General features: G+C 50.2%; 1 protein-coding gene across 5 annotated transcripts in view; it reads right to left on the bottom strand.

Annotated features, from left to right (window-relative positions):
- Positions 1 to 21,489, bottom strand: part of MROH1 (maestro heat like repeat family member 1) — a 53,970-nt gene that overhangs the window by 3,491 nt on the left and 28,990 nt on the right. For all 5 annotated transcript variants that reach the window (XM_066578179.1, XM_066578180.1, XM_066578178.1 and 2 more), the window contains 21 exons: positions 20,389 to 20,535; positions 20,102 to 20,128; positions 17,701 to 17,823; positions 17,543 to 17,622; positions 16,691 to 16,808; positions 14,337 to 14,432; positions 14,162 to 14,266; positions 13,712 to 13,847; positions 12,631 to 12,743; positions 11,682 to 11,834; positions 11,441 to 11,595; positions 10,967 to 11,132; positions 8,212 to 8,411; positions 6,826 to 6,963; positions 6,473 to 6,587; positions 2,987 to 3,133; positions 2,728 to 2,916; positions 2,134 to 2,289; positions 1,919 to 2,053; positions 1,734 to 1,836; positions 1,524 to 1,589 (listed from right to left, as the gene is read on the bottom strand). In XM_066578179.1, coding sequence (XP_066434276.1) covers positions 1,524 to 1,589; positions 1,734 to 1,836; positions 1,919 to 2,053; positions 2,134 to 2,289; positions 2,728 to 2,916; positions 2,987 to 3,133; positions 6,473 to 6,587; positions 6,826 to 6,963; positions 8,212 to 8,411; positions 10,967 to 11,132; positions 11,441 to 11,595; positions 11,682 to 11,834; positions 12,631 to 12,743; positions 13,712 to 13,847; positions 14,162 to 14,266; positions 14,337 to 14,432; positions 16,691 to 16,808; positions 17,543 to 17,622; positions 17,701 to 17,823; positions 20,102 to 20,128; positions 20,389 to 20,535 — 2,668 coding nt within the window. The remainder of the gene's footprint in view (positions 1 to 1,523; positions 1,590 to 1,733; positions 1,837 to 1,918; positions 2,054 to 2,133; positions 2,290 to 2,727; positions 2,917 to 2,986; positions 3,134 to 6,472; positions 6,588 to 6,825; positions 6,964 to 8,211; positions 8,412 to 10,966; positions 11,133 to 11,440; positions 11,596 to 11,681; positions 11,835 to 12,630; positions 12,744 to 13,711; positions 13,848 to 14,161; positions 14,267 to 14,336; positions 14,433 to 16,690; positions 16,809 to 17,542; positions 17,623 to 17,700; positions 17,824 to 20,101; positions 20,129 to 20,388; positions 20,536 to 21,489) is intronic.

Genomic DNA, 21,489 nt, shown 5'->3' with positions numbered 1-21,489 from the left:
ACGCAAGTCAGAGGCGGGCCCAGTACAGATGGGGAGGGAGGACGCAAGTCAGAGGCGGGCCCAGTACAGACGGGGAGGGAGGACGCAAGTCAGAGGCGGGCCCAGTACAGACGGGGAGGGAGGACGCAAGTCAGAGGCGGGCCCAGTACAGACGGGGAGGGAGGACGCAAGTCAGGGGCAGGCCCAGTACAGACAGGGAGGGAGGACGCAAGGCAGAGGTGGAGTCAGTAAAGAGTGTGAGGAAGGACGCAAGTCAGAAGCGGACCCAGTACAGATGGGAAGGGAGGGCGTAAGTCAGAGGCGGGCCCAGTACAGATAGGAATGAAGGACGCAAGTCAGAGGCGGGCCCATTACAGATAGGGAGGGAGGACGCAAGTCAGAGGTGGAACCAGTAAAGACGATGAGGAAGGACGCAAGTCAGAAGCGGGCCCATTACAGATAGGGAGGGAGGACGCAAGTCAGAGGCGGGACCAGTACAGACGGGGAGGAAGGACACAAGTCAGAGGTGGGCCCAGTGCAGACTAGGAGGGAGGACGCAAGTCAGAGTGAGAGGTGGGCCCATTACAGATAGGGAGAGAGGACGCAAGTCAGAGGAAGGTCCATTACAGACGGGGAGGGAGGACACAAGTCAGAGGTGGAACCAGTAAAGATTGTGAGGAAGGACGCAAGTCACAAGCGGGCCCAGTACAGATGGGAAGGGAGGACGCAAGTCAGAGGCAGGCCCAGTACAGACGGGCAGGGAGGACGCAAATCAGAGGTGGAACCAGTAAAGACTGTGAGAAAGGACGCAAGTCAGAAGCGGGCCCACAATAGATGGGAAGGGAGGACGCAAGTCAGAGGTGGAACCAGTACAGACAGGGAGTGAGGATGCAAGTCAGAGAGTGAGAGGCGGGCCCATTACAGATAGGAAGGAAGGACGCAAGTCAGAGGCGGGACCAGTACAGACGGGGAGGGAGGACACAAATCAGAGGCGGGCCCAGTACAGATGGGGAGGAAGGACGCAAGTCAGAGGCGGGCCCAGTACTGAGGGGGAGGAAGGATGCAAGTCAGAGGTGGAACCAGTAAAGAGTGTGAGGAAGGACGCAAGTAAGAAGCAGGCCCAGTACATATGGGAAGGGGGAGGACGCAAGTCAGAGGCAGGCCCAGTACAGACGGGGAGGGAGGACGCAAGTTGGAGGCGGACCCATTGCAGAATGGGAGAGAGAAGTCAGAGGTGGGCCCTTTGCAAGCGGGGAGAGAGGACGCAAGTCAGAGGCAGGCCCAGTGCAAACGGGCAGGGAGGACTCAAGTCATAGGATTGTTCAGTGCCGACGGGAAGGAAGACACAAGTCAGAGGTGGGCCCATTGGCAAGGAGGACACAGGTCTAAGGTGGGCTCGTTGGTAGGGAGGACAGAAGTCAGAGGCTGTTCCAGTGCAGATAGGCAGAAATGACACAAGTCAGAGGTCTAGTGTTGACAGGCAGCGAAGGTGAAGCAATTTTACAGGTTATTATACTCCTCGTCCTTCTGGATGGGGAACTTACACGTCACCAGATGATCTAAATCAACCATTTTGCACTGATCCGGCTGCATGTGCAACACCAAGAACCCTGCAGAGACAAAAAAACAAAACATAAAACACATGGCACCCTACAGTGGGATGGACAGTCACCCTGCTTTTGTCTGTGTCGCCCTGTAGGTGCAGCTGACTGCTTCATATTACATAACACAATACTGTCAGTAGCAGAAGATACCAATGAATAAGGGTGCAGCTGCTCGTATATCAGGCCAGATGCTTTTGAAGTAGGAGATGTTGGTCTGGATGAGACGAGGAATCAAGTCTGGATATCCCAGCAGCTGGCAAACAGACAGGTTAATGTCACACAGTGTACACCATATAGGGGATCACATATCGTTCCACTCCCAAGCGGCTCCTCACCAGGTGTTTGCAGACGTTGTTCATGAACTCGCCATAGTGCAGTCCTCTTTCTGGGTGCAGGTGGGAAGTGAACATGTCTGCCAGACCTTGGTTGTTCAGACTTGGGGCACACATCTGCAGAGCAAACTTACAGGCCTGTGAAACAAGAGAACGGACGCATGTAGAGAATCATATGGAGAAGAATGCCCCTCACTCCCATATTGCACTATATTCACCTTCACCACATCCGGCTTAGGATCTTGCAGGTGTAGGAGTAATGTCACCAAGCCGTTCACAATCTGCTCAAACAGAGTCTCCTCCCCATTGCCAGAGCTGAACTTCGTGAGATTCCCAAACAAAATGATGGAGGATCGGCGTAATTCTTCTCTTTCCTAAAAAAAACATGAAGTTGGGTTATGATGGCCCCCACAGGCTGAGCAAACATGGATCCTACTCTTACACAGACTTCATACTAATAAACCCCCCTTAGGTGAACCACTCTTCCATTGACCCTACAATGACAACCCTTTACCTTTCTATGGACCCCCATAATACCCCATTCATACTGATAATACCAATCCCCCTCATGACCGCACAATTAACCCCCCCAATTCTTCAATGCATGTTGCATTGGTACCTCCTCTATTCTATGGGCCCTGCACCTCCGTCCAACAATGTTCCCATGGACCACACCTATTCTCCATCCATACCTCCCTTTTGTGTGTAGCTTCCCAGTCCAGGAGTATGGGGGCTTCCATTTACACTCAAGAGTTTTCCCAGCTCCTTTAGACTCCTTAATACAGCAAAGTCTCCAGCAACCCGTTACTTACGTGGTCAAAGAAGGGTCTAATGCGGATGGCGGTGTGGATGAGAAAGGAGTGCATATCTGATTCCTGCACATGGGGCAGTAGACGAGACAGATTGGACATGGCTTCCTGCGTCACTATATGGTCGGGGTCTTCTCGGTCATCCATGGCACTGATCATGGCAGTCAGCAGTTGGGATCCATGTTTTCGTACCTGTAATGAAGCAGAAACAGGGTAGACAGATATCCTTCTATAGCCCCTCCAAAGATTTCAGGGTTCTTACCTTCTCAGGATAGCCACTTGCAATGTTGCCCAGACCACGGATGGCGAGCATACGTACGGTGACATTGCTGTCCTTCAGCCGGCTGGTCATGTTGTCCATCAGTGGCTCCAGAAAGATGAAGTCACCGAGTTCACTACTCTGCAGGAGCTGAATACAAGACAGACACTATGAGATATTTCACACATATAGGCCGTTTATAGTCATGTGCGGTTGTAATACCCCAATTATTCAGAGCAAGACTCCTTGTTTGTACCCCCGGAACACAGGCGGCAGGTAGAGGCCTCAAGAGGAGCACATCCACGACCTGGATGTAACATGGCGCCTCCTCTGTGCAGCTGCAGCGGGCCGGTGTCGTGTGTTATTAGCCCTGGGTTTTATGTGTCCCTCATTGTCCATTCTGAACGTGGTGAGGTGTGAAGCACAACAAGCAGACTTCCACTCTGCACCACGTCACCCGGGAAGGAGGAGGGGGAAGCAGCGTTTATATCCCGCTCCTTTTATTTAACATCTTTAGTATGGATAGTGAGCGGCGGTGATAGATGAGGCGACGTGCCAGGCCGGCTCGCTCCTCCACCACAGAGCCTCAGCTGCTCGAGTTACAGGCTCGGCTTCCAGGATGCAGGAGCAGTGGCCGAATTGCAGTCCAGGGAGAGCTGAGGAGCAGGAGATGATGGATTTTTCCATAACCCTGGACGTCCTGCCAGAGTAGCGCTCAGCGGTGATGCAAGACATTTGTTATGCTGGAAACTTCCAGACTGGTGAAAATTACAGGAGGACAGGGACACGACTATCTAATACTGTATAGCCGCTGTATAGACCTGTGGACAATGCCAGTCCTGGCCATCACTCCAGACAATGTGTGTCCATCACAGACTGAGGGGACAGCGAGCGTCACCCAACGTACAACCAGGACATATCAAGCTGTGACCAAGAGCTAACATACAACCAACACATGACATACTGCAATCAAGCAGCAACTTACAACTAGGATGGGACATCCTGTGACTAAAGACCAATTTACAACCATGAATCAATACAATCGGGACATGACAAACTCCAACCGAGAGCCAACATACCACCCGGACATTTCAAGCTGTGACCAAGAGCCAACATAAAACCAGCACATGATATGCTGCAATTAACAAGCAACCTACAATTGCGACCACGTACCAACATACAACCACGAATCAACGAATAATCGGGACATGCCAAACTCCAACCAAGAGCCAATATACCATCAGGATATGACACGCTAAACCCAAGAATCAACATAAAACCAAACACACGCCAAGCACCAACGTACAACACAGGACATGTCAAGCTCCAACCAAAATAGAACCAGCACACACCAAGCTCAGAGCAATAACCAAAATATCACTAAAACATAACATGCTACAACCATGAGCCAACATACCCTTTCCTACCAAAAGTATTGGACACCCCTCTGAGTAGAATGGATTGTGCCTTAGTATGTCACATGTCCTAAACCACACTACATAAGACGCAGACCCTTGGAGGTGTTGGCCATAGCTTGTGATGGGATTTGCACAATATTGGACATACGGGTTATGCAGCTGCCCACAAGTCGTCAATCATAAAGCGCAATGCATGGGCCCATCTACAATAGTGCGAGAAGAGTCATCACTGGACAGATGAGAAATCGAAGAACGTTCTATGGGGTGACTAATTGCACTACTCCATCTTCACATCAGATGGACATACCAGGGTGTGGAGGAGCCTGGGGAACACCACCTGCCTGAGTGTGTTGTGCCAACAATTAACTGCAACTGAGGTTCTGTTATGCAATCACACAGGCCTCACCACTCAGACACTTAATATTGGCATAAAATGCAAGGTTCTTGGTGCACAATTTGATCACATTGGTGTGTGCCCATCCACCACTTCAAGGCGATATTAGGTGTGTATGAGTGCCGAGGCATGGGTTTGTTACAGTATTTTGTTGCAGCACACAATTGTGCATCTTCACAATTTATTTGCTGGATGTGCAGGCTTTTGTTTTTCGTATACGGAGGTTCTGTTATGGTCTGGGGAGGTTTTAGGTGTACCCTGACATTGTAGACAATAATGTGCTGCCCACAACGTGACATTACTCTGGTTTGAGGCTATGTTTTTTTTCTATGATTGGGCTGGCTGCACAGAGTCCTGACTTGAACATCTTTGAGACAAACTGGAACATCGGGTCAGGAATTTGAACAGTGTCCATCTTCTTTGAGAGAACTCGCCAGATGTTTGCAGGATGAATTGAGGGAAATACCAGAAAGTATGCCACGGAGAGTATCCAATGTCATTAGAGCCTAAGGAGCCCCACTAAGTATTAACGTATGGAAATACTACTACTTTTGATTCTTGTTCAGGTGTTCAATTACTTTTGGTAGAATAATGTACAACCAGGACATACCGTGTTCTCCTCGAAAATAGGTCCGACCCCGATAGTAAGACCTACCGGGGTTTTCAGGGGAGGCTTGAAATATAAGGCCTCCCCCGAAAATAGGACCTAGCTAACATGCCCCCCTCAAAAAGAATTAATGCTCACCTGGTCCACGGCGTCCCGGTGGTCTCCGGCGGCACTGCGGCAAACTGCTGAGTCCTCCCCGTCCGCTATCTCAGCTTCTGGTGGTGACGGGGCTTTGAATATCCCACCTCCAGCAAAGCGAGCATTGTGATTGGCTGCTGGCACTCGATGAGCCAATCACAGAGCTCGCTTTGCTGGAGATGGGGTATTCAAAGCCCCGTCACCAGGAAGAAGGTCAGCTGTGAGATGAGGAGGACACAGTTTACCACAGTGCCGTTGAAGACCTTTGGGAGGCATCGGGACGCCGCGGACCAGGTGAGTGTAAGTCCCCCCCCCCCCCCCTCCCCCCAAAAATAAGACACTGTTCCCTTATTGGGGCAAAAATGAATACAAGACAGTGTCTTATTTTTAGGGAAACACTGTACCAAGCTGCAAGCCGGAGCAAATATACAACCGGCATGCACCATTGTCATTGTACACCCCCTCACCTCCTTAATCTCACAAGGTCGCCTCAAGGTCTACTACACAGAACCACACGACACTGACTTCTACCCCTTCCCCATATCAAACTATGGGCGACACTCATTATACATGTGACTCAAACCAAAACCCCAGAGATCACAATGTGTGTCCACAATACAAGTGTACATTTGGGGGAGGAGGAGTAGTTTGGGGTGCACGGATCAGAGGAAATAGGCATGCAGGGTGTTCTGGGTGTAGAGAAGGATGCTTTATGGAGATCTGCACACACCCACAAAGCGGCCACCTGTAAAAGTATTGTGGTGGTGGTCAGGCTGCACATATCCATTGGTGTCGGCACCACTGAAGTAGGTAAATGGTGTACATTGACAAGCCTGTACATGACCAGGTGGGCACTTAATGTGCAGGTAATACCCAATACTATGCCTTAAAATACCCCAAAGCCTATGAACCAGGTGTAGTTGTCTCCTGACCTGGGCGAGGAAGGCGGTGGCGGTGACTCGCTGGTTGTCATATGCGCTGCTCTGAGCCAACTGCAGTTTCTTTATGATCTCTGGGAGTTTGGGTCCAGCGTACCGCACCATGGAGCTGCAACAAGAGAGGAAGCGTTGAGAGACTGCTAAAGGATGACAGGAAAGGAGAAGATGGGGCATATAACTGGGGGTCACAATAACTGGGGTCACCATACTCCTTACAGAAGAGGCAAAGACAACGACATCTGCCTGACTCACTAATCAATCTTTATAACCTCCAACTTGGGTCTTCGTTTAGACTTGGCCAGAGGTTGATGAAGAAGCCGCGACCGGTGGCTCTAGTCTCTCCTTACCTGCTGAGTGAGGTTACTCCTATGTGATGAGTGTCTTCCTTTTTCATTTTCTCCCAGCCTCCATCAGCCATGACACTTAGCGCTACCTCTTCACTGCCTCCCTGAATCAACATGAAGGTAAGAGCCTCCACCGCAGAGCTAGAGAGAAGAGAACGCAATCAGTGGAGGTCGGAGATGGACGGAGGTGTGCTGGTCGCAGTCCACCGTAGAGGCAGATCCACTAAGTGATGAGGTGATAAGTTTGTACCCCCCACCGCTGTGTGTCTATCTGGTGGGTGTTATGTTGTACAGATCAGAGGAAACATTTCATCATCGTCAGAGCGGAGAAACTTGTCAACATGAGAAGACGCAGAATGCGGGGGAGATGGACGGATAACTGGAAACTCTGACCGGGGTCATAAGTCACATATGTCCAGATAAACTGCACTGAGTGTGTAAGAGGGGGATAAAATAAGGTGCAAGAGTATGAGTAGGGGGGGTTACAGTGCACTGAACATATTGGGGTGGACTGTATAGTGCATGAAATGTGTGAGGAGATTCCCCGAAATCCCAGATAGGACTCCACAATTTGCAGCATTTCCACAGGTAAAATCTTGTTTTAAAAAAAATCAGTAGCTACTGTTGGAGATTTGCTGCAAATTTTGCTGTGGATTATCTACATATTTCCACACGGACGATCTGATCCCAAATGTGCAGCTAATGTTGCAGATTTGCTGCAGATTTCGGTTTCTCCATTGAAACCCATAGCAATCAAATACGCTACTGAAATGGACATGCTGCAATTCAATTTCAGCACCGATTTAGGGCTCCTTCATACTGTCGAGGGCGATCTCAGACTGCGATTCATACCCCACTAACGCACTTGCCACCATGTGAAAGCCCCGTGTATGCGAGGTGATTTCATGTGAAAACAGCCTTGCATCACTGCAGGGATGCATTGCTTTCGATGGGCGATGGCAGAAAGATAGGACGTGCTGCGATGTGCTTCCTGCATAGCATCACATCATGGTGTAATGCAGGAAAACATTGCTAATGTGAATGAACCAATTTAAAAGAATGGGTTTCATACTTGTGCGTTTCGCACTGCACAAATTTCGCACGATTTTCTCACCAGTGTGAAGGCCCTCTTAGAGTGGATTTTTTTCCACAGCATATAGACGACATTTTGACCATCTCATCCACATTGCTGCTAACGTAATTGCTACCGATTTACCTTACGGAAAATCCACCTTGTGTGAACATAGCCTAAAAATGATCAGCCATCTTGTGATCGCTTGATCTCCGAGCATTGGTGGAGACACATTGCAGGAATGGAGGCGAGCTGTAAGTGAGCTCTAACTTGGGACTATGTGCAACCATGATGAGCTGGGATGGAGTGCACCCTACCTGCAGGGGTCCAGGTTTCTGCTGCTCTGATTCTGGCTGGTGTTCTTCCTGTCTTTTGTCGCTCCAAGGTTTTTGGGCAGCTGGACGCCCACCATACAGCTGACCCGCAGGAGGAGCGCCACGAAGAGCTGGGCATAGAACTCCTGTACAGCAGGAGATGACTTTGGCTGGGACAACACCTCACGGAGGGCACAGGTAGCCTGGAAAAGAGCAGAGGTGTGAGGCCCCATCTTTCCTGACTCCCTAATGAAGTAGGACATCATACTTCTAGAGTTCACCCAACTTTTTCAGAGTCCTGAATGGCAATACTGCGGTTATACACCTGATAAATGACATCATCACATCCAGAAACCGGCGCAGCGTACAGGAGGAGGATCAGCCGCTGACAGACCTCCGGAACCCAGAGAAGACGTGCTGGACTCATCCGACAGGATAAACACTTTACTGCCGGGCTCACATTACACAGGCGCTCACTCCCACTCACAGCTGTGTAAGAGACCCTCTACTCACCGCCTGAATTAACCCCTTACTCTCCCCACACAACCAATAGCTGGAGACAGAACTCCTTCCTCCAGCATCTCCACACATGACTCCAAACAGCCCCATTAATGAGAGGAAATACACTAGAAAGACTAGATGATTAAGGAGCCTGAAGATGTACAGTTGCAGTCTGTATTATACTCCAGAGCTGCAGTCACCATTCTCCCAGGTGGATTCACTATGTACATACATTACTAGAACCACTGTGATGTAAAGGTTAATGCCAATGTCCCTGGTGGTCTAGGGATTTTTACACAGTAGTTTACAAGTTGTCATATTCAAAGAAATATTCCAGTGACACTATAATCCCCAAGCCGCATTATAGGAAAAAACTAGATGATCGTGGGGTTTCGACCTCTGAAACCTCCACCAATCACCAGAATGAGGGTTCCGAGTCCCTTGAGAGACTAGCAAAATGAATGGAACAGCAGAGCGCATAATCGGCCACCGCTCCTTTAATTCTAATTGTAGTGTTGAAAATGGCCAAGCTAAAGCGCTCAGCAATCTCCAGCACTCTCGCTGAAATGAATGAAGCATGTGCACTGCCACTCTATTCACTTCACCAGTCTCTCAGGAAACATGGGACCCCCGTTCTAGCGATCAGTGGGGTCCCCCCTCCTGATCAGCTAGTTATACTCTATCCTGTGGCCAGGGAATAACAATTGCACCGGAATCCCCTTTTAATATCCCTGGTGATCCGAATGATGTCATATTGATGTCCACGACCCCATCGGAGTCATGGGAAAAGTGACCACAAGGGGTATAAAACAGCCAACGAATGGGATGATCGCTCCTATAGGCAAGGCCCTTTAGGGGAGCCCAGCTGGTCTAGGGAAAAGACCCGTCACGCAACCCAGCTGAAATACAGGAAAAACAGCAGAGAGTTCTGAAGACTCGGCTCTCTTATAGCTATACGCTCACTAATGGACTGCGCTGAATTCCGTTGAGAGGGTGGGGCCACAGGGGAGCCAGAAAGCAGAGCGGAGCGAGTGGTGGCTGAGCATTTCCATGCAGCCTGGGTGACCCTGGGACTATGACTACAGGTGATAAATATACCCATATAATATATATTCTTCCATTGCTATTGCCATTTTTAAAGCTCATCTCCGGCTCCGTCACCTCAGCGAGATTGGAGGGGGTCCGAAAGTTACAGCGACCGTTGATCTCCCACCTGCTGTAACACCGCTCACATCCCGGCACCCAGCTACACGGACTGGCATCAGGACGAGAGGGAGAGCAGATGAAAGTGGTGGGGGAGGGGAGAATGAACACCTGGACGGGCGAAGGGTATATATATACACATATATAGCCAGAGATTAACTGGAAGAGGGGAGAGAAAAAAAAAACGTCCAGACCGTATTTCCAGACTCCCCCCTATCCCCCCCACGCTCCCCTCCCCCGGCAAGGAGGAAATGAAGATGTGTTACAGCTGCGGCGTCTGGAATGAAGCTCCTGTTCAGGACGGACGGCCAGCAAGGAAAGCGCCAGGGAGGGTGGGCAGGAAGCGAATGGTTTATATGGAAATACTGACCGCCGTCCCGTAACTAACCGCGCAGCAAGCCGACTGTTGTCAATGCTGGACCCCCAAGGCTTAGAACAATTATTACATGTGAACCGGACATTTATAAAGACTGCTGAATTCTACAGATCTGCTCCTCCCTTTACAGGTGCAGCAGTCACGAATGTCATAGTATGGACCCATGTCATCATTTATAATGAACAAGTCCTCCCATAATTCCCTGCCCTCTCCTCTATGGAAGCCTATAGTTCTTTTCACCCTGTGATTTCTGGGGAAAAGGTATATAATCCCACAACTATAGTAAAGACTGACACAGGAAGCGCAGGAGGAGCTCTGGATCAGGGGTCCGTTGAGCTGCCATTATACTATCGGTAGAGGTTGTCACCCAGCAGACTGATTGGACATTGCTCATGCACATAACACTACTCTCCTCATCATTCATATCCCGTCCGCTACAGGACGCCCCCTGTGCCCCTCCGCCATCATTACATTTATGTATCATGGCTGATGTAATGTCGTGGGACGTGTGCAACAGGAATGTGAAGCTCTGCCCATCAAGTGAGGCACATATTGGGGGGGCTCCATGAATATGGTGGTTCAGGCATGAAAACGGCTGTACATGCAGTGATGGCTTCCCCTATCAAGATTGGCAATGCTGGTTGCGGTGGACGCAAGTGTGATCAGGGGACTACTTACAGCAAGAGGCTGGAGGGTGGCCACTCGACCGGAGGCAGAGCTCAGCAGAGAAGTCTTACACTCCTTATAGGGGACGTCACCGGTCATCTTCTCCAGCAAAATATTCAGCACCTGAGATGTGAGCGGAGGATCCGAGGAGAGCGCCTGCCACAGGGTGACCATCTCACTGCAAGAGGCAATGTGACAAGGACAGTAGGGGTAGTAGTACTAGGAAATTACACAGCTGAAGGGAACAGTAATAGATAGTAGGAGGAGGATGGGGAGAGATAAGGATTAGGTCCTAACGGAGGTGGGGGGTCAGGCAGTCAGGTAGCAGAAGGACGACAGTGGTGTGGGTCATAGAAGAGGACCTGGGGTGTCAGGCAGTAGAGGGAGGATGGGGAGGGGTGGTCCGGTAGTAGAGGTAGGACAAGGGGAATATGAGGATGTTGGGTTTACCGTGGAGCACCCGGTTGGGGGTGGGGCGGACATTACCTGTCATATGGCAGAGGACTGGACAAAAGGCTGGACACCACGACTTTCACATGTTGCGTTGCCAGGATATACACTGTCTGTACAGCCGCTTTCCTGACGTGCTCCTCAGGGGTCTCCTCCAATTGCTCCTGAACACGAAGAATTATATCTGGGACCTAGTAGGAGACAAAAGGCAGACAAAACTATCAGCCTCCCTCAGCCCGGCCCATGCGGAGGTGACCTCAAGGACCACCGCTTTTACCTTGGCAAGTAAGATGGTCCCCCGGTCCTTCAGCAGAGAATTGATCATCACAGTAGCCGCTCTGGAGCAATTTATGTCAGGATCAGAGAGTCCCGTGAAAGTGTTGAAGAGGAGGCTGGTGAGCTGCTCTGGGGGAAGACGCCTCCCGATGATCTGAGGAGATACATCAATCCTGTTACCTGTCAGTCTCCCTATACAAGCCCCAAAACTTCTACCACTACAAGGGTGACAAATCAACTATAAAGATACAGTAACTGTCCTTTACTGCCTGCACTGGCAGCTACACTTACCAGTGCCTGCATCCTACCCCCAAGCCTCATGTACACATCTAATTCATTCCATTAGATGGTAGATAAAGGAGCAACTGGTTTAGACACACCAGCACTACCTTACAGTGCTTGCCCCACCCCTCTAATGGTAAAGAGATGACACCACCCTCCAATAATGAGCTAACCCCACCTACTCTACTGGTAAACAGCCAGATAACCGCAGCCCTCAGATCATTGATGACCCTGCAGACTCCACCCTCTAACGAGAAAGAGATGATTCCGTTCACTCATCATTCTGTCCTAGTCTACACAGCAAAGCTGAAATGTGAGCTAAGGAAATGTTAGCTTCAAAATATGTGCTCCAGTAGGCAGTGTAGTCTCTAATAAGGCTGTGATTAATTGTTCTGCTTCCTTCATCACTAAGCAGTGTACGTGTAAAAACATTCTCTAGCTGATGGCTAACACTGACTGGTATAGAGGGGTGAAAGTGTAATTTCAGGCTCCAGGCCCTGATGCTATATATCTCTTCCTGTGGCCCCGCAACCATCATGCACCATTTACATGCTGTACTCCTGTTTGGTGTGGCCCTAAGACTCCAGGTACCTCTGTGACCCCTTCACACCCATATCACTGTGACACCTATGCCCCCCGTATCATTGATCTCGGAGCAGCAGTCTTACCATGGCGATGTCAAAGCAAGTGTGGAACAAGACACTAGAGTCGGGGTTCAGGAGGCCGTCCCGCAACGTCTGCAGCTTCTCCACTTGGTCATCTTTATGATCTGGAGCAAAGCCTGAAAGTCAAAAGGAAAAGGAGAGATGACCCAAAGTCAAAGGAGGACATTTGCTACAGCCGAGCAGAGGAGGAAGAAGATACAGAGAAAGGAGGATGGCGCGGGGGGGGGGGGGGGGGGGGGGGGGGTGAAGGATGAGACATGACCAAAGCCACTGGTGAAGGAGAAACAAAGCAGAAAAGACAGATTAGAAGACGTAGCACATCTATTCAGCTGTCCAGAATCACAACTTATCAATTCCAAGACAGGACTAACCTTAGGCCGGCTTTACACGAGAGTAAGCATATTTGTACGCGCCTGAGCGCTGCGTGTTTGTGGAATGAACAATGCTTTTCTGCGTGCGCATCAGTGTATTTTACTGTACTTTTTGCCCCAACAGCAAACAAAAACATGCCAATTAAATGGGTAATTAGTTCCAAATGTGTTCTTATTCCAGTGGAATGACTCAGTGTTTTACGGATCTCCTTGCATATTGCGCACCCCCCATTGACTTCTCTGGGGACCTTTGGTGCACAAATATGAAGAAAAATAGAGCATGTTCTATCTTTCTTGTGCTCACAAATTACGGAAATGTGAATGAACCCATTGAAATCAATGGGTTCAATTCTCTGCGTATTGCGTGTGCAAATACGGCCGTGTGAATGTGGTTTTACAGCCAACAGATGGCAGCACCTGTCTAACAGAGAGGAGACTGAAGTCAGTGAGATGATGTGGCATGTCCAACTGCCTGATGGGGGCACTATTATAGGCACAGTACAGCAGTCTCTGTGCCATGTTCAGCACTAGATGGCACATTAAGGACAGAGTAACATCCTCTATGGGCACCGCTGCTACTTGGGTACTGTATAGCGATATAGATCTAAGCTCGCTCAGTAGAGTATGACATGAGTAGTGAAAAGGGGGATGAGCAATGGAGGGACAGGCCATGGCCACAGGGGCAGGCCATAGCAGCAGTGCCCGCCACTTACCTTCATATCTCATTTGGATGTACAGCAGGTAGTAGATGCAGTCCAGGGTGTGCTGCCGGATGGAAGCCAAAGAGTCCGAGCAGCGAGGGGACAACCTGCCGATCAGGATTCCCAGGTTATGAAAGGAGACCACACACTGCAGGCAAAGAATGAAGATGCAATCAGCACGAGACAACCACAACCCCAATCATCTACAAGATAAGCAGCATCACTGACAACTGGAAAATGGGGGAGCAGCAGAGGAGTGACAGGTATACAGAGATCCGGAGGTAGCACATATCTGGGAAGACTACAACCCCCACTGTGTATCCACACGTTTAGTACACTCTTCTCTGGGACTACTTCTGTGCTGCTGGGGACCCCCCCCCGGACCCCCCCCCCCCCCCCCCCTGTGACTTGTACCCCATGACATGGCTAGCTGGCTGCAGGTTGTGGCCGGTGGCTACTCACATTCACATTGAGCTTGTGTAGATAGAACTTCAGGAGGCTGCTGCTCATCTCCAGGGCTCGCTCCCGCTCATGCTCCTTTCTGGATCGGATCCAGGGGTCCAGGATCTGCAGAAACATTAGATAGTGAGAAGTTCTGCACCTCCCAATAACCCCAGCACCCCACATTTGCACCCACCCGAAACATCTCCTCCAGTCCTTGTGGGGTTATGTTCCAGAAGAGAAGTCCTCTCAGCAGGTCCTTCAGAGCCTCCATCGTGTCAGCATACAGAGTCTAGAAAGAGATAAAATGTCATGCACTACATCCCCATCATGTACACCTATCAGCTCCCACAAGATACTGTACTCCTGTCATATACACCCAGTTAGCTCCCACAAGGTACTGTGCTCCTGTCATATACAGCCCGTCAGCTCCCACCAGGTAACGCTTACTGATTCCCTCATCCACTCTTGGCTCGATTATTGCAAATCGTTGCTGATCGGCCTCCCCTGCACCAGACTCTACCCTCTCCAATCCATTCTGAATGCGGCAGCCAGGCTCATCTTCCTGTCCAGCCGCTACTCGGACGCCTCTACCCTGTGCCGGTCACTGCACTGGCTGCCCGTTAATTACAGAATTCAATTTAAAATCACTACCTTCATCCACAAAGCCCTCCACAGTGCAGCGCCACCCTATATTGCCTCCCTCATCTCAATACATCAACCAGCCCGGGCTCTCCGCTCTGCTAACGAAACCAGACTGAGCGCCCCTTTAATTCGAACTTCTCATTCCCACCTCCAAGACTTCTCCAGAGCAGCACCAGTCCTCTGGAACGCACTACCAAAGGCTACCAGAGCAATCCAGGACTAGCAGAACTTTAGGCGTGCTCTAAAAACGCACCTCTTCAGGGAGGCGTACCGCATTCCCTAAACAAACCCCTCTGTACTCCGCCTGATAACATGCTCTCTGCCCTAGTGACCGCAATCCCTGCTAGCCATCATAAACCGCTCCTGCAGTCATACCGTTTCTGCCGTCACATGGCCAAATGTCTGACCATTGTCTATGTGTATAGCATCTCTCACTCTCCACCTCGCCATACCGTGCACATCTCCAGCCCCTTTACCTTCTGTATCACCCCATTACTTGTAGTATGTAAGCTCGTTGGAGCAGGACCCGCACCCCTACTGTTTCCATCATCTGATTACTATGTAACCATGGTTCTGTAATTTTTTGTACTTTTTGTCTTTCTGTATTCCCCCGTCTATGTAAGCGCTGCGGAATATGTTGGCACTATACAAATAAAGTTTATTATTACTGTGCTCCCGCCATATACACCCAGTTAGCTCTCATGAGGTATGGTGCTCCTGTCATATTCACCCAGTTAGCTCCTACCAGGTAGTGTTCTCGTCATATACACCCCATCAGCTCCCACCAGGTATGGTGCTCTTGTCATATACATCCCTTCAGATCCCACTATGTACTGCGCCCCCATCAGTTCACACCACGTACTTCGCCCTCGTCATATACACCCCGTCAGTTCACACCACGTACTGTGCTCCAGTCATGTAAACCCCTCAGCTCCCACCAGGTATTGCGACCCCATCATGTACACCCAGTCAGCTCCCACCAGGTACTGCGCCCCCATCATGTACACCCCTGTTCTTTTAAACATGGAGTAATAAAGATTTGTTTTTATTATATACACCACTGATGCATATAATTGGATGATAGAGGGGACTGGAGGCCCATGGTCCCTGGGATGTGGCTCTGCAAGGTTGGATACCTCTGCTAAAAGGACTGCATAGTACTCGAGTGCCGCGGGATACATTGAATGGAGAGATTTGCCCATCACGTACACCCAGTTAGTTCGCACCATGTACTGTGCTCCCGCCATCTACACCCAGTCAGTTCCCACCATGAACTGTGCTCCCGCCATATACACCCAGTCAGTTCGCACCATGTACTGTGCTCCCGCCATCTACACTCCGTCAGTTCCCACCAGGTACTGCACCGCTTGTCATGTACACTCCCGTCAGCTCCCACCAGGTACTGTGCCCTAGCCATATACACCCCATGAGCTCTCACCAGGTACATCCCGTCAGCCCTCACCATATACACCCAATCAGCCCCCACCAGATGCTGCGCCCTTGCCAGGTACACCCAGTCAGCCCCCACCAGGTACTGCACCCTGCCATGTACGCCCCATCATCTATTACCGCAGAGTTCTATCACAGCCCAGTTATAGGTAATCCGTGACCAGACAAGCTAGCATACAGGCAGTGCAGGAAGCCGGTTTTTAAACAATGACCAGACCCCTCCATCCATGGATTAAAGGGGAACTCCTCTCATGCCTCCCCCCCCATAGTACATAAGCTCCACCCAGACACCATGTAGAATCTTTGTACCCCCCTCCTATCTACATTGATTTGGTCCGTAGCTCCATGAAACAGGCTCTGTCCCCCGATTTCTCTGGTTAAGTTCAGTGATGTGATGTTAGACTCCACCCCCTGGTCCTCAGACTCCGCCTTGATGAGGCACACTGAAGCTCTTACCTCCTTGTGCAGTTCTCCTATGTTCCCGGTGGAGATAGGCGGGAGAGGGAAGACGCAGGACAGAGCCGTATTAATCATCTCCGCCTTATCTGCATCGCTCAGGGGAGGCTCCAGCTTACTGAAAGTGCCTTAAGGAAAAAACAGGGGGGTACACAGAGAAACGGGGGCGAGACATTGCAAGCAATCCTCCGATGCAGCTCTACAGCCGCATATACAGACTTCTCTCCTGCATTTGCTCTGACGGGTGCAATCTCCAGCGGGTTCCTATACTAAGCAGGCCCCTCAAACATCACCACAATATATATTCTATATGGAAAGAGGAGGACTGTGAAGCCTGTACATCTATATCCCTTAGTTACAGAGACTTATTGGAAACAATCAGCAAGCTGGTGAACAATCACCCCTCAATAGCTAATGCCTGGGGTAAAGGCAACATTTATGGGAACCTGTCATCACATTTGAGCCCATAAACTATGTTATAGGGTTTGACGATGAGGGAACGGGAAGCCTGGGGAGCAGTGTGTCATACCCACTGTGCCGCCACGACGTTGGTGCGAGCACAGAGCATGACACTCTTCAGCCGGCCGTACACATGCGCTCTCTGATTCATCTTTATGGGGGAAAGAGCGCACAGAACTGGCTGACAAGAATCACACTGTGTGCGTGCGCCAACTTCGTGGGGACACAGCTCTGGAACATGGCGCCCGTTGAGTATAAAACATAGCTCTCCAAGCTCCCCAGTTTCCTCACCTTCGAGACCCATAATATAGTTTATGAGGCTCAAACAAGATGACAGGTTCCTTTTAACCCGAGACTACAGCTCTCATCATTCTGGCTCAGCAGTCAGGATACACCAGGTAGGAGCAGGCGGTGAGTGCGCGGTGACGCAAGGCGGACTTCAGGCTGTCCACAGGCTCCAGCTTCAGGAACTCCTGGTGGGACAAATTGGGACGCAGGTCACATCTCTGGGGTCACGCGTGGTCCTCCAGCTGCGGAGTGCTCATACTCACCACCAGCTGTAAAATCAGTTCCGACTTGCGGCTGAAGTGGAAGAATCCGGCCTGCGAACTGCTGCAGATGGCCAGTCCGATCATGGAGATGCTCCGGATGAGGCACAGCTTCAGGGTCAGGTCCTGAGACACAACAGAAGGCCTCTTTCACACACGCTACAAAACGCTTTGCAGCGAGATTTTGTAGCCCGTGTGAAATAGGTCTGAAGGAAACAATCAGCAGGAATGAATGTACCATCCAAGAGGGGTCTGGCCACACAAGGAAGCACCATATGTAGCAATGAGGCCATGAGTAGCAGATGGGATCAATTAAGGCCCTTTTACGTGGAACAATTAGGTAAAAAATAATTCAAACAAGCAAAAATGAACGATAATCATTCAGTATAAAAATCATCGTTGGCTCATTCTCATTCATTTATACACTGCATGTGCACAACTGAATGAGCCAATGATGTATCTGCTGTATAAACAGGGTGCACAAGCGAACTCTGAGCTTTATTCACTCGCTCAAACGAGAAATCAGCAGGTCTAAACAGACCTTCATATGGATCATCAACACCACAAATTAGTCATGCGGCTATAATTACTGAACGTGCAAGGAACAATTATCACCATCTACTGAGGTCACCTACCATTAACAACCCCCACCGTCCCCTGCTCTATACAGAGGCACTACAACCCCCACTGTCCCCTGCTCTATACGGAGGCACTACAACCCCGACCGTCCCCTGCTCTATACAAGGACACCACTCCAGTATTACATGTTGGCGTGCATATGAGCAGAGGCAGACGTCTCCCGACCCTTTCTCAAGCACTAGGTTATGGAACTGAGGAACCTGCAAGCCTCTGCCCCCTGGTGGTGACTACAGAGAATGCAGCTCCCTGACCTCACATCCCTAAATATAGAAGATGACGGGATGATGTCACCGCAGGCAGCACTCGTGTCACCCGCACACGCCGAACAGGAAACCGCTGCTTACCCTGGAATGAATCGCTTCCGCCAACCGTAGAAGCAGCAGTTACCACAACAGAAGAGACTTGACAAATTCGAAAATGATTGTAACCCCCCCCCCCCCCTTCCGCCCATAATAACAGGAATATACAGAGACCCCAGCCTATAATAGGAATATATATCCCCTAATATAAAAATTCCCACTTATAATGTGTATTAGGTGGTATATTCAAGTTGGGGGTTTCTAATAGGAATTAACCCCCCCCCCCCCCCCAAAAAAAACACAGCAACTCCTGCCTGTAATAACAGGAATATACTCCCCATCTCCCAATACACTGAGACCCCAGCCTGCAATAATGGAAATATATTCTCCCCAAAACACATACCAGGTGGAGATTTGTGTACTGGGGGCTACAGCCCCATTATTACAGGCAGGGGTCCAAGAAAAACACTGTTAGGGTCTCTAAGGGTACCCCCCTCCCTCCCTATACAGAGTCCCCTGCCTATAGCACTGAAGGGGGGAGTGTATATTCCCCTTATTACATGTCGGGGTCTCTAATAAGAATATCCCCTCCCCCAATATACAGCAACCCCCACCAGTATTAATGAGAAAATAGCCCCCATCATCTCAATACACAGAGCCCTCCACCTATAATAACGGGAATATATCCCCCCAATGCACAGAGATCTTCACCTGTAATAACGGGAATATAACCCACCCCCCCCTCCCCAATACACACAAACTCCCACCTGCAATAACATTAATATACCCACATTACACAGAGACCCCCTGTAATAACAGGAATATACCCCCCAAATACACAGCATCCCCCCCTCCCATCTCACCTTTAATATGATAATGAGCCCACAGTCCCCATCCCCTAGTAAAACACAAAGACTGGAGGAGATAATATCGGAGAGATTTGGGGTGTAGTGAGGTCTTCTACATGACATACGTCACCTGTGTACATTGTGTCTGGTAGCGGTGCGCAGCGTTCCAGCGCAGGAGAGGAGCGCTACATGGCAGAACATGTGGCCCTTCTCACTCGTCATGTTACTTATATAGCTTTACAGTATGAGAGTTAGTGATGAAGATGAAGATTAGTGATCAGCGTTACAAGGTTAGGATTTACTGCTGTACATAGTGCTCAGCTAGGTGGCACTGCCAACCTACAACCCATCACCACAAATCAGCACCCTTCCACCATGGTCCTCAATCTATACTCTACCCACCGCCAACCCTCATGCTGTGCTCCATTGGCTGCTGTCTATGAACATCCCTCTCTGGTCTTGGCTCGTCTCTAGTGAGTCCACCACCAGATAAGAATTCCATAGGACTGTAGTGCCCCCTCAAGACCACCCCAACGCTCATCATCCTCCCTGGTGTAAGGCATGCAAGCAGTAGAGAGAGCAGAGGACAGGAAGCAGGAGGGCAGCGGCGCTCCATACCTTGGGCTCTACTTTTATCCCCAGAACCTAAGAGGTAAATCAGGAGAACAGAACATTAGGATCCAGGCAGATGTGGAGGACATGACCCATATATACTAAGTATATGTACTGGGCGCCAACTCTGAGGGACATGGACACCAGGTGCTGGGTCAGGGAAAGGAATCGGGCACAAAAATGGGCATTAGGCAACCTCTGAGCAGAGCTCCCTGTGCCTGCTGCTTTCCTTCATGGTGCACTGGAGGAGATGGGGCACTAGGCAGCAATATAATAAGGCACTGGGGCCTCACCTTTGTGTGGAAGTAAAGGAAGACATTGCGCAAAATATCAGATTCAATTCGAGGTAGCACAAGTTCAATGGGGGCGTAAACCGCCACGTAACCGTAACACAGGATGAGAGCGCTCTTAATCTTCTCCAGGTCGCCATCTGCTCTATCCTGCAAAAAAGAAAGAACAATCAGGTCAGCGACTAATCTGCAGCACATATAACAAGGCAGGCAAAGAATTAGCTTAACGGGCATCACATCCTGTTCGCTGATATATGAGGGGCGGGTCAGAAGGTGGAGCTACAGCACTAAGACAGGTAGAGAGGATTGGGCCAGAGGGTGGAGCTATAGTACCAGGCCAGATTGTAAAGGGGTGGGTCAGAGGGTGGAGCTACAGCATCAGGGGCATTAGTAAAGGGGTGGGACAGAGGGTGGAGCTACGACACCAAGGCAGGTAGTGAAGGGGCTGGTCAGAGGGTGGAGCTATGACACCAAGACAGGTAGTGAGAGGCAAGGGATCAGAGGGTGGAGCTACGATATCAGGGCAGGTAGTGAGAGGCAAGGGATCAGAGGGTGGAGCTACGATATCAGGGCAGGTAGTGAGAGGCAAGGGATCAGAGGGTGGAGCTACGATATCAGGGCAGGTAGTGAAGGGGCTGGTCAGAGGGTGGAGCTACAACATCAGGGCAGGTAGTGAGAGGCAAGGGATCAGAGGGTGGAGCTACGACATCAGGGCAGGTAGTGAGAGGCAAGGGATCAGAGGGTGGAGCTACGATATCAGGGCAGGCAGAGGGTGACTGACCTTAGAGTCTCAGGACTGACAGCGGAGCTGTACTTGTGATCACTGGTCACCTTAGACTTTTGAACTAGATAATATGATTAAGAGGGGCAGGGCGGCGGGGTACACAGCCCCATGGTTGAGTGTCAGTCAGTCTTGTGCGATGGGCAGTGAGGAAGCTCCTCTGACATATGATGCTTTAATGCAGAGTAGTCTCCTGTAAACATGTGCTGTAGACGATCGTACGCCCCCGGTCTCCGGTGCAGACCCCTCCTCACACAGGTCGATTCCTCAGGGAGGAAGTGGCGGCCATGTTCTACAGCATCACAACAACACCAGGGTCTGCT

The sequence above is a fragment of the Eleutherodactylus coqui genome, chromosome 9 (assembly GCF_035609145.1).
Source record: "Eleutherodactylus coqui strain aEleCoq1 chromosome 9, aEleCoq1.hap1, whole genome shotgun sequence".
NCBI lineage: Eukaryota > Metazoa > Chordata > Amphibia > Anura > Eleutherodactylidae > Eleutherodactylus > Eleutherodactylus coqui.
This window is presented reverse-complemented; position numbering and strand designations above follow the sequence as displayed.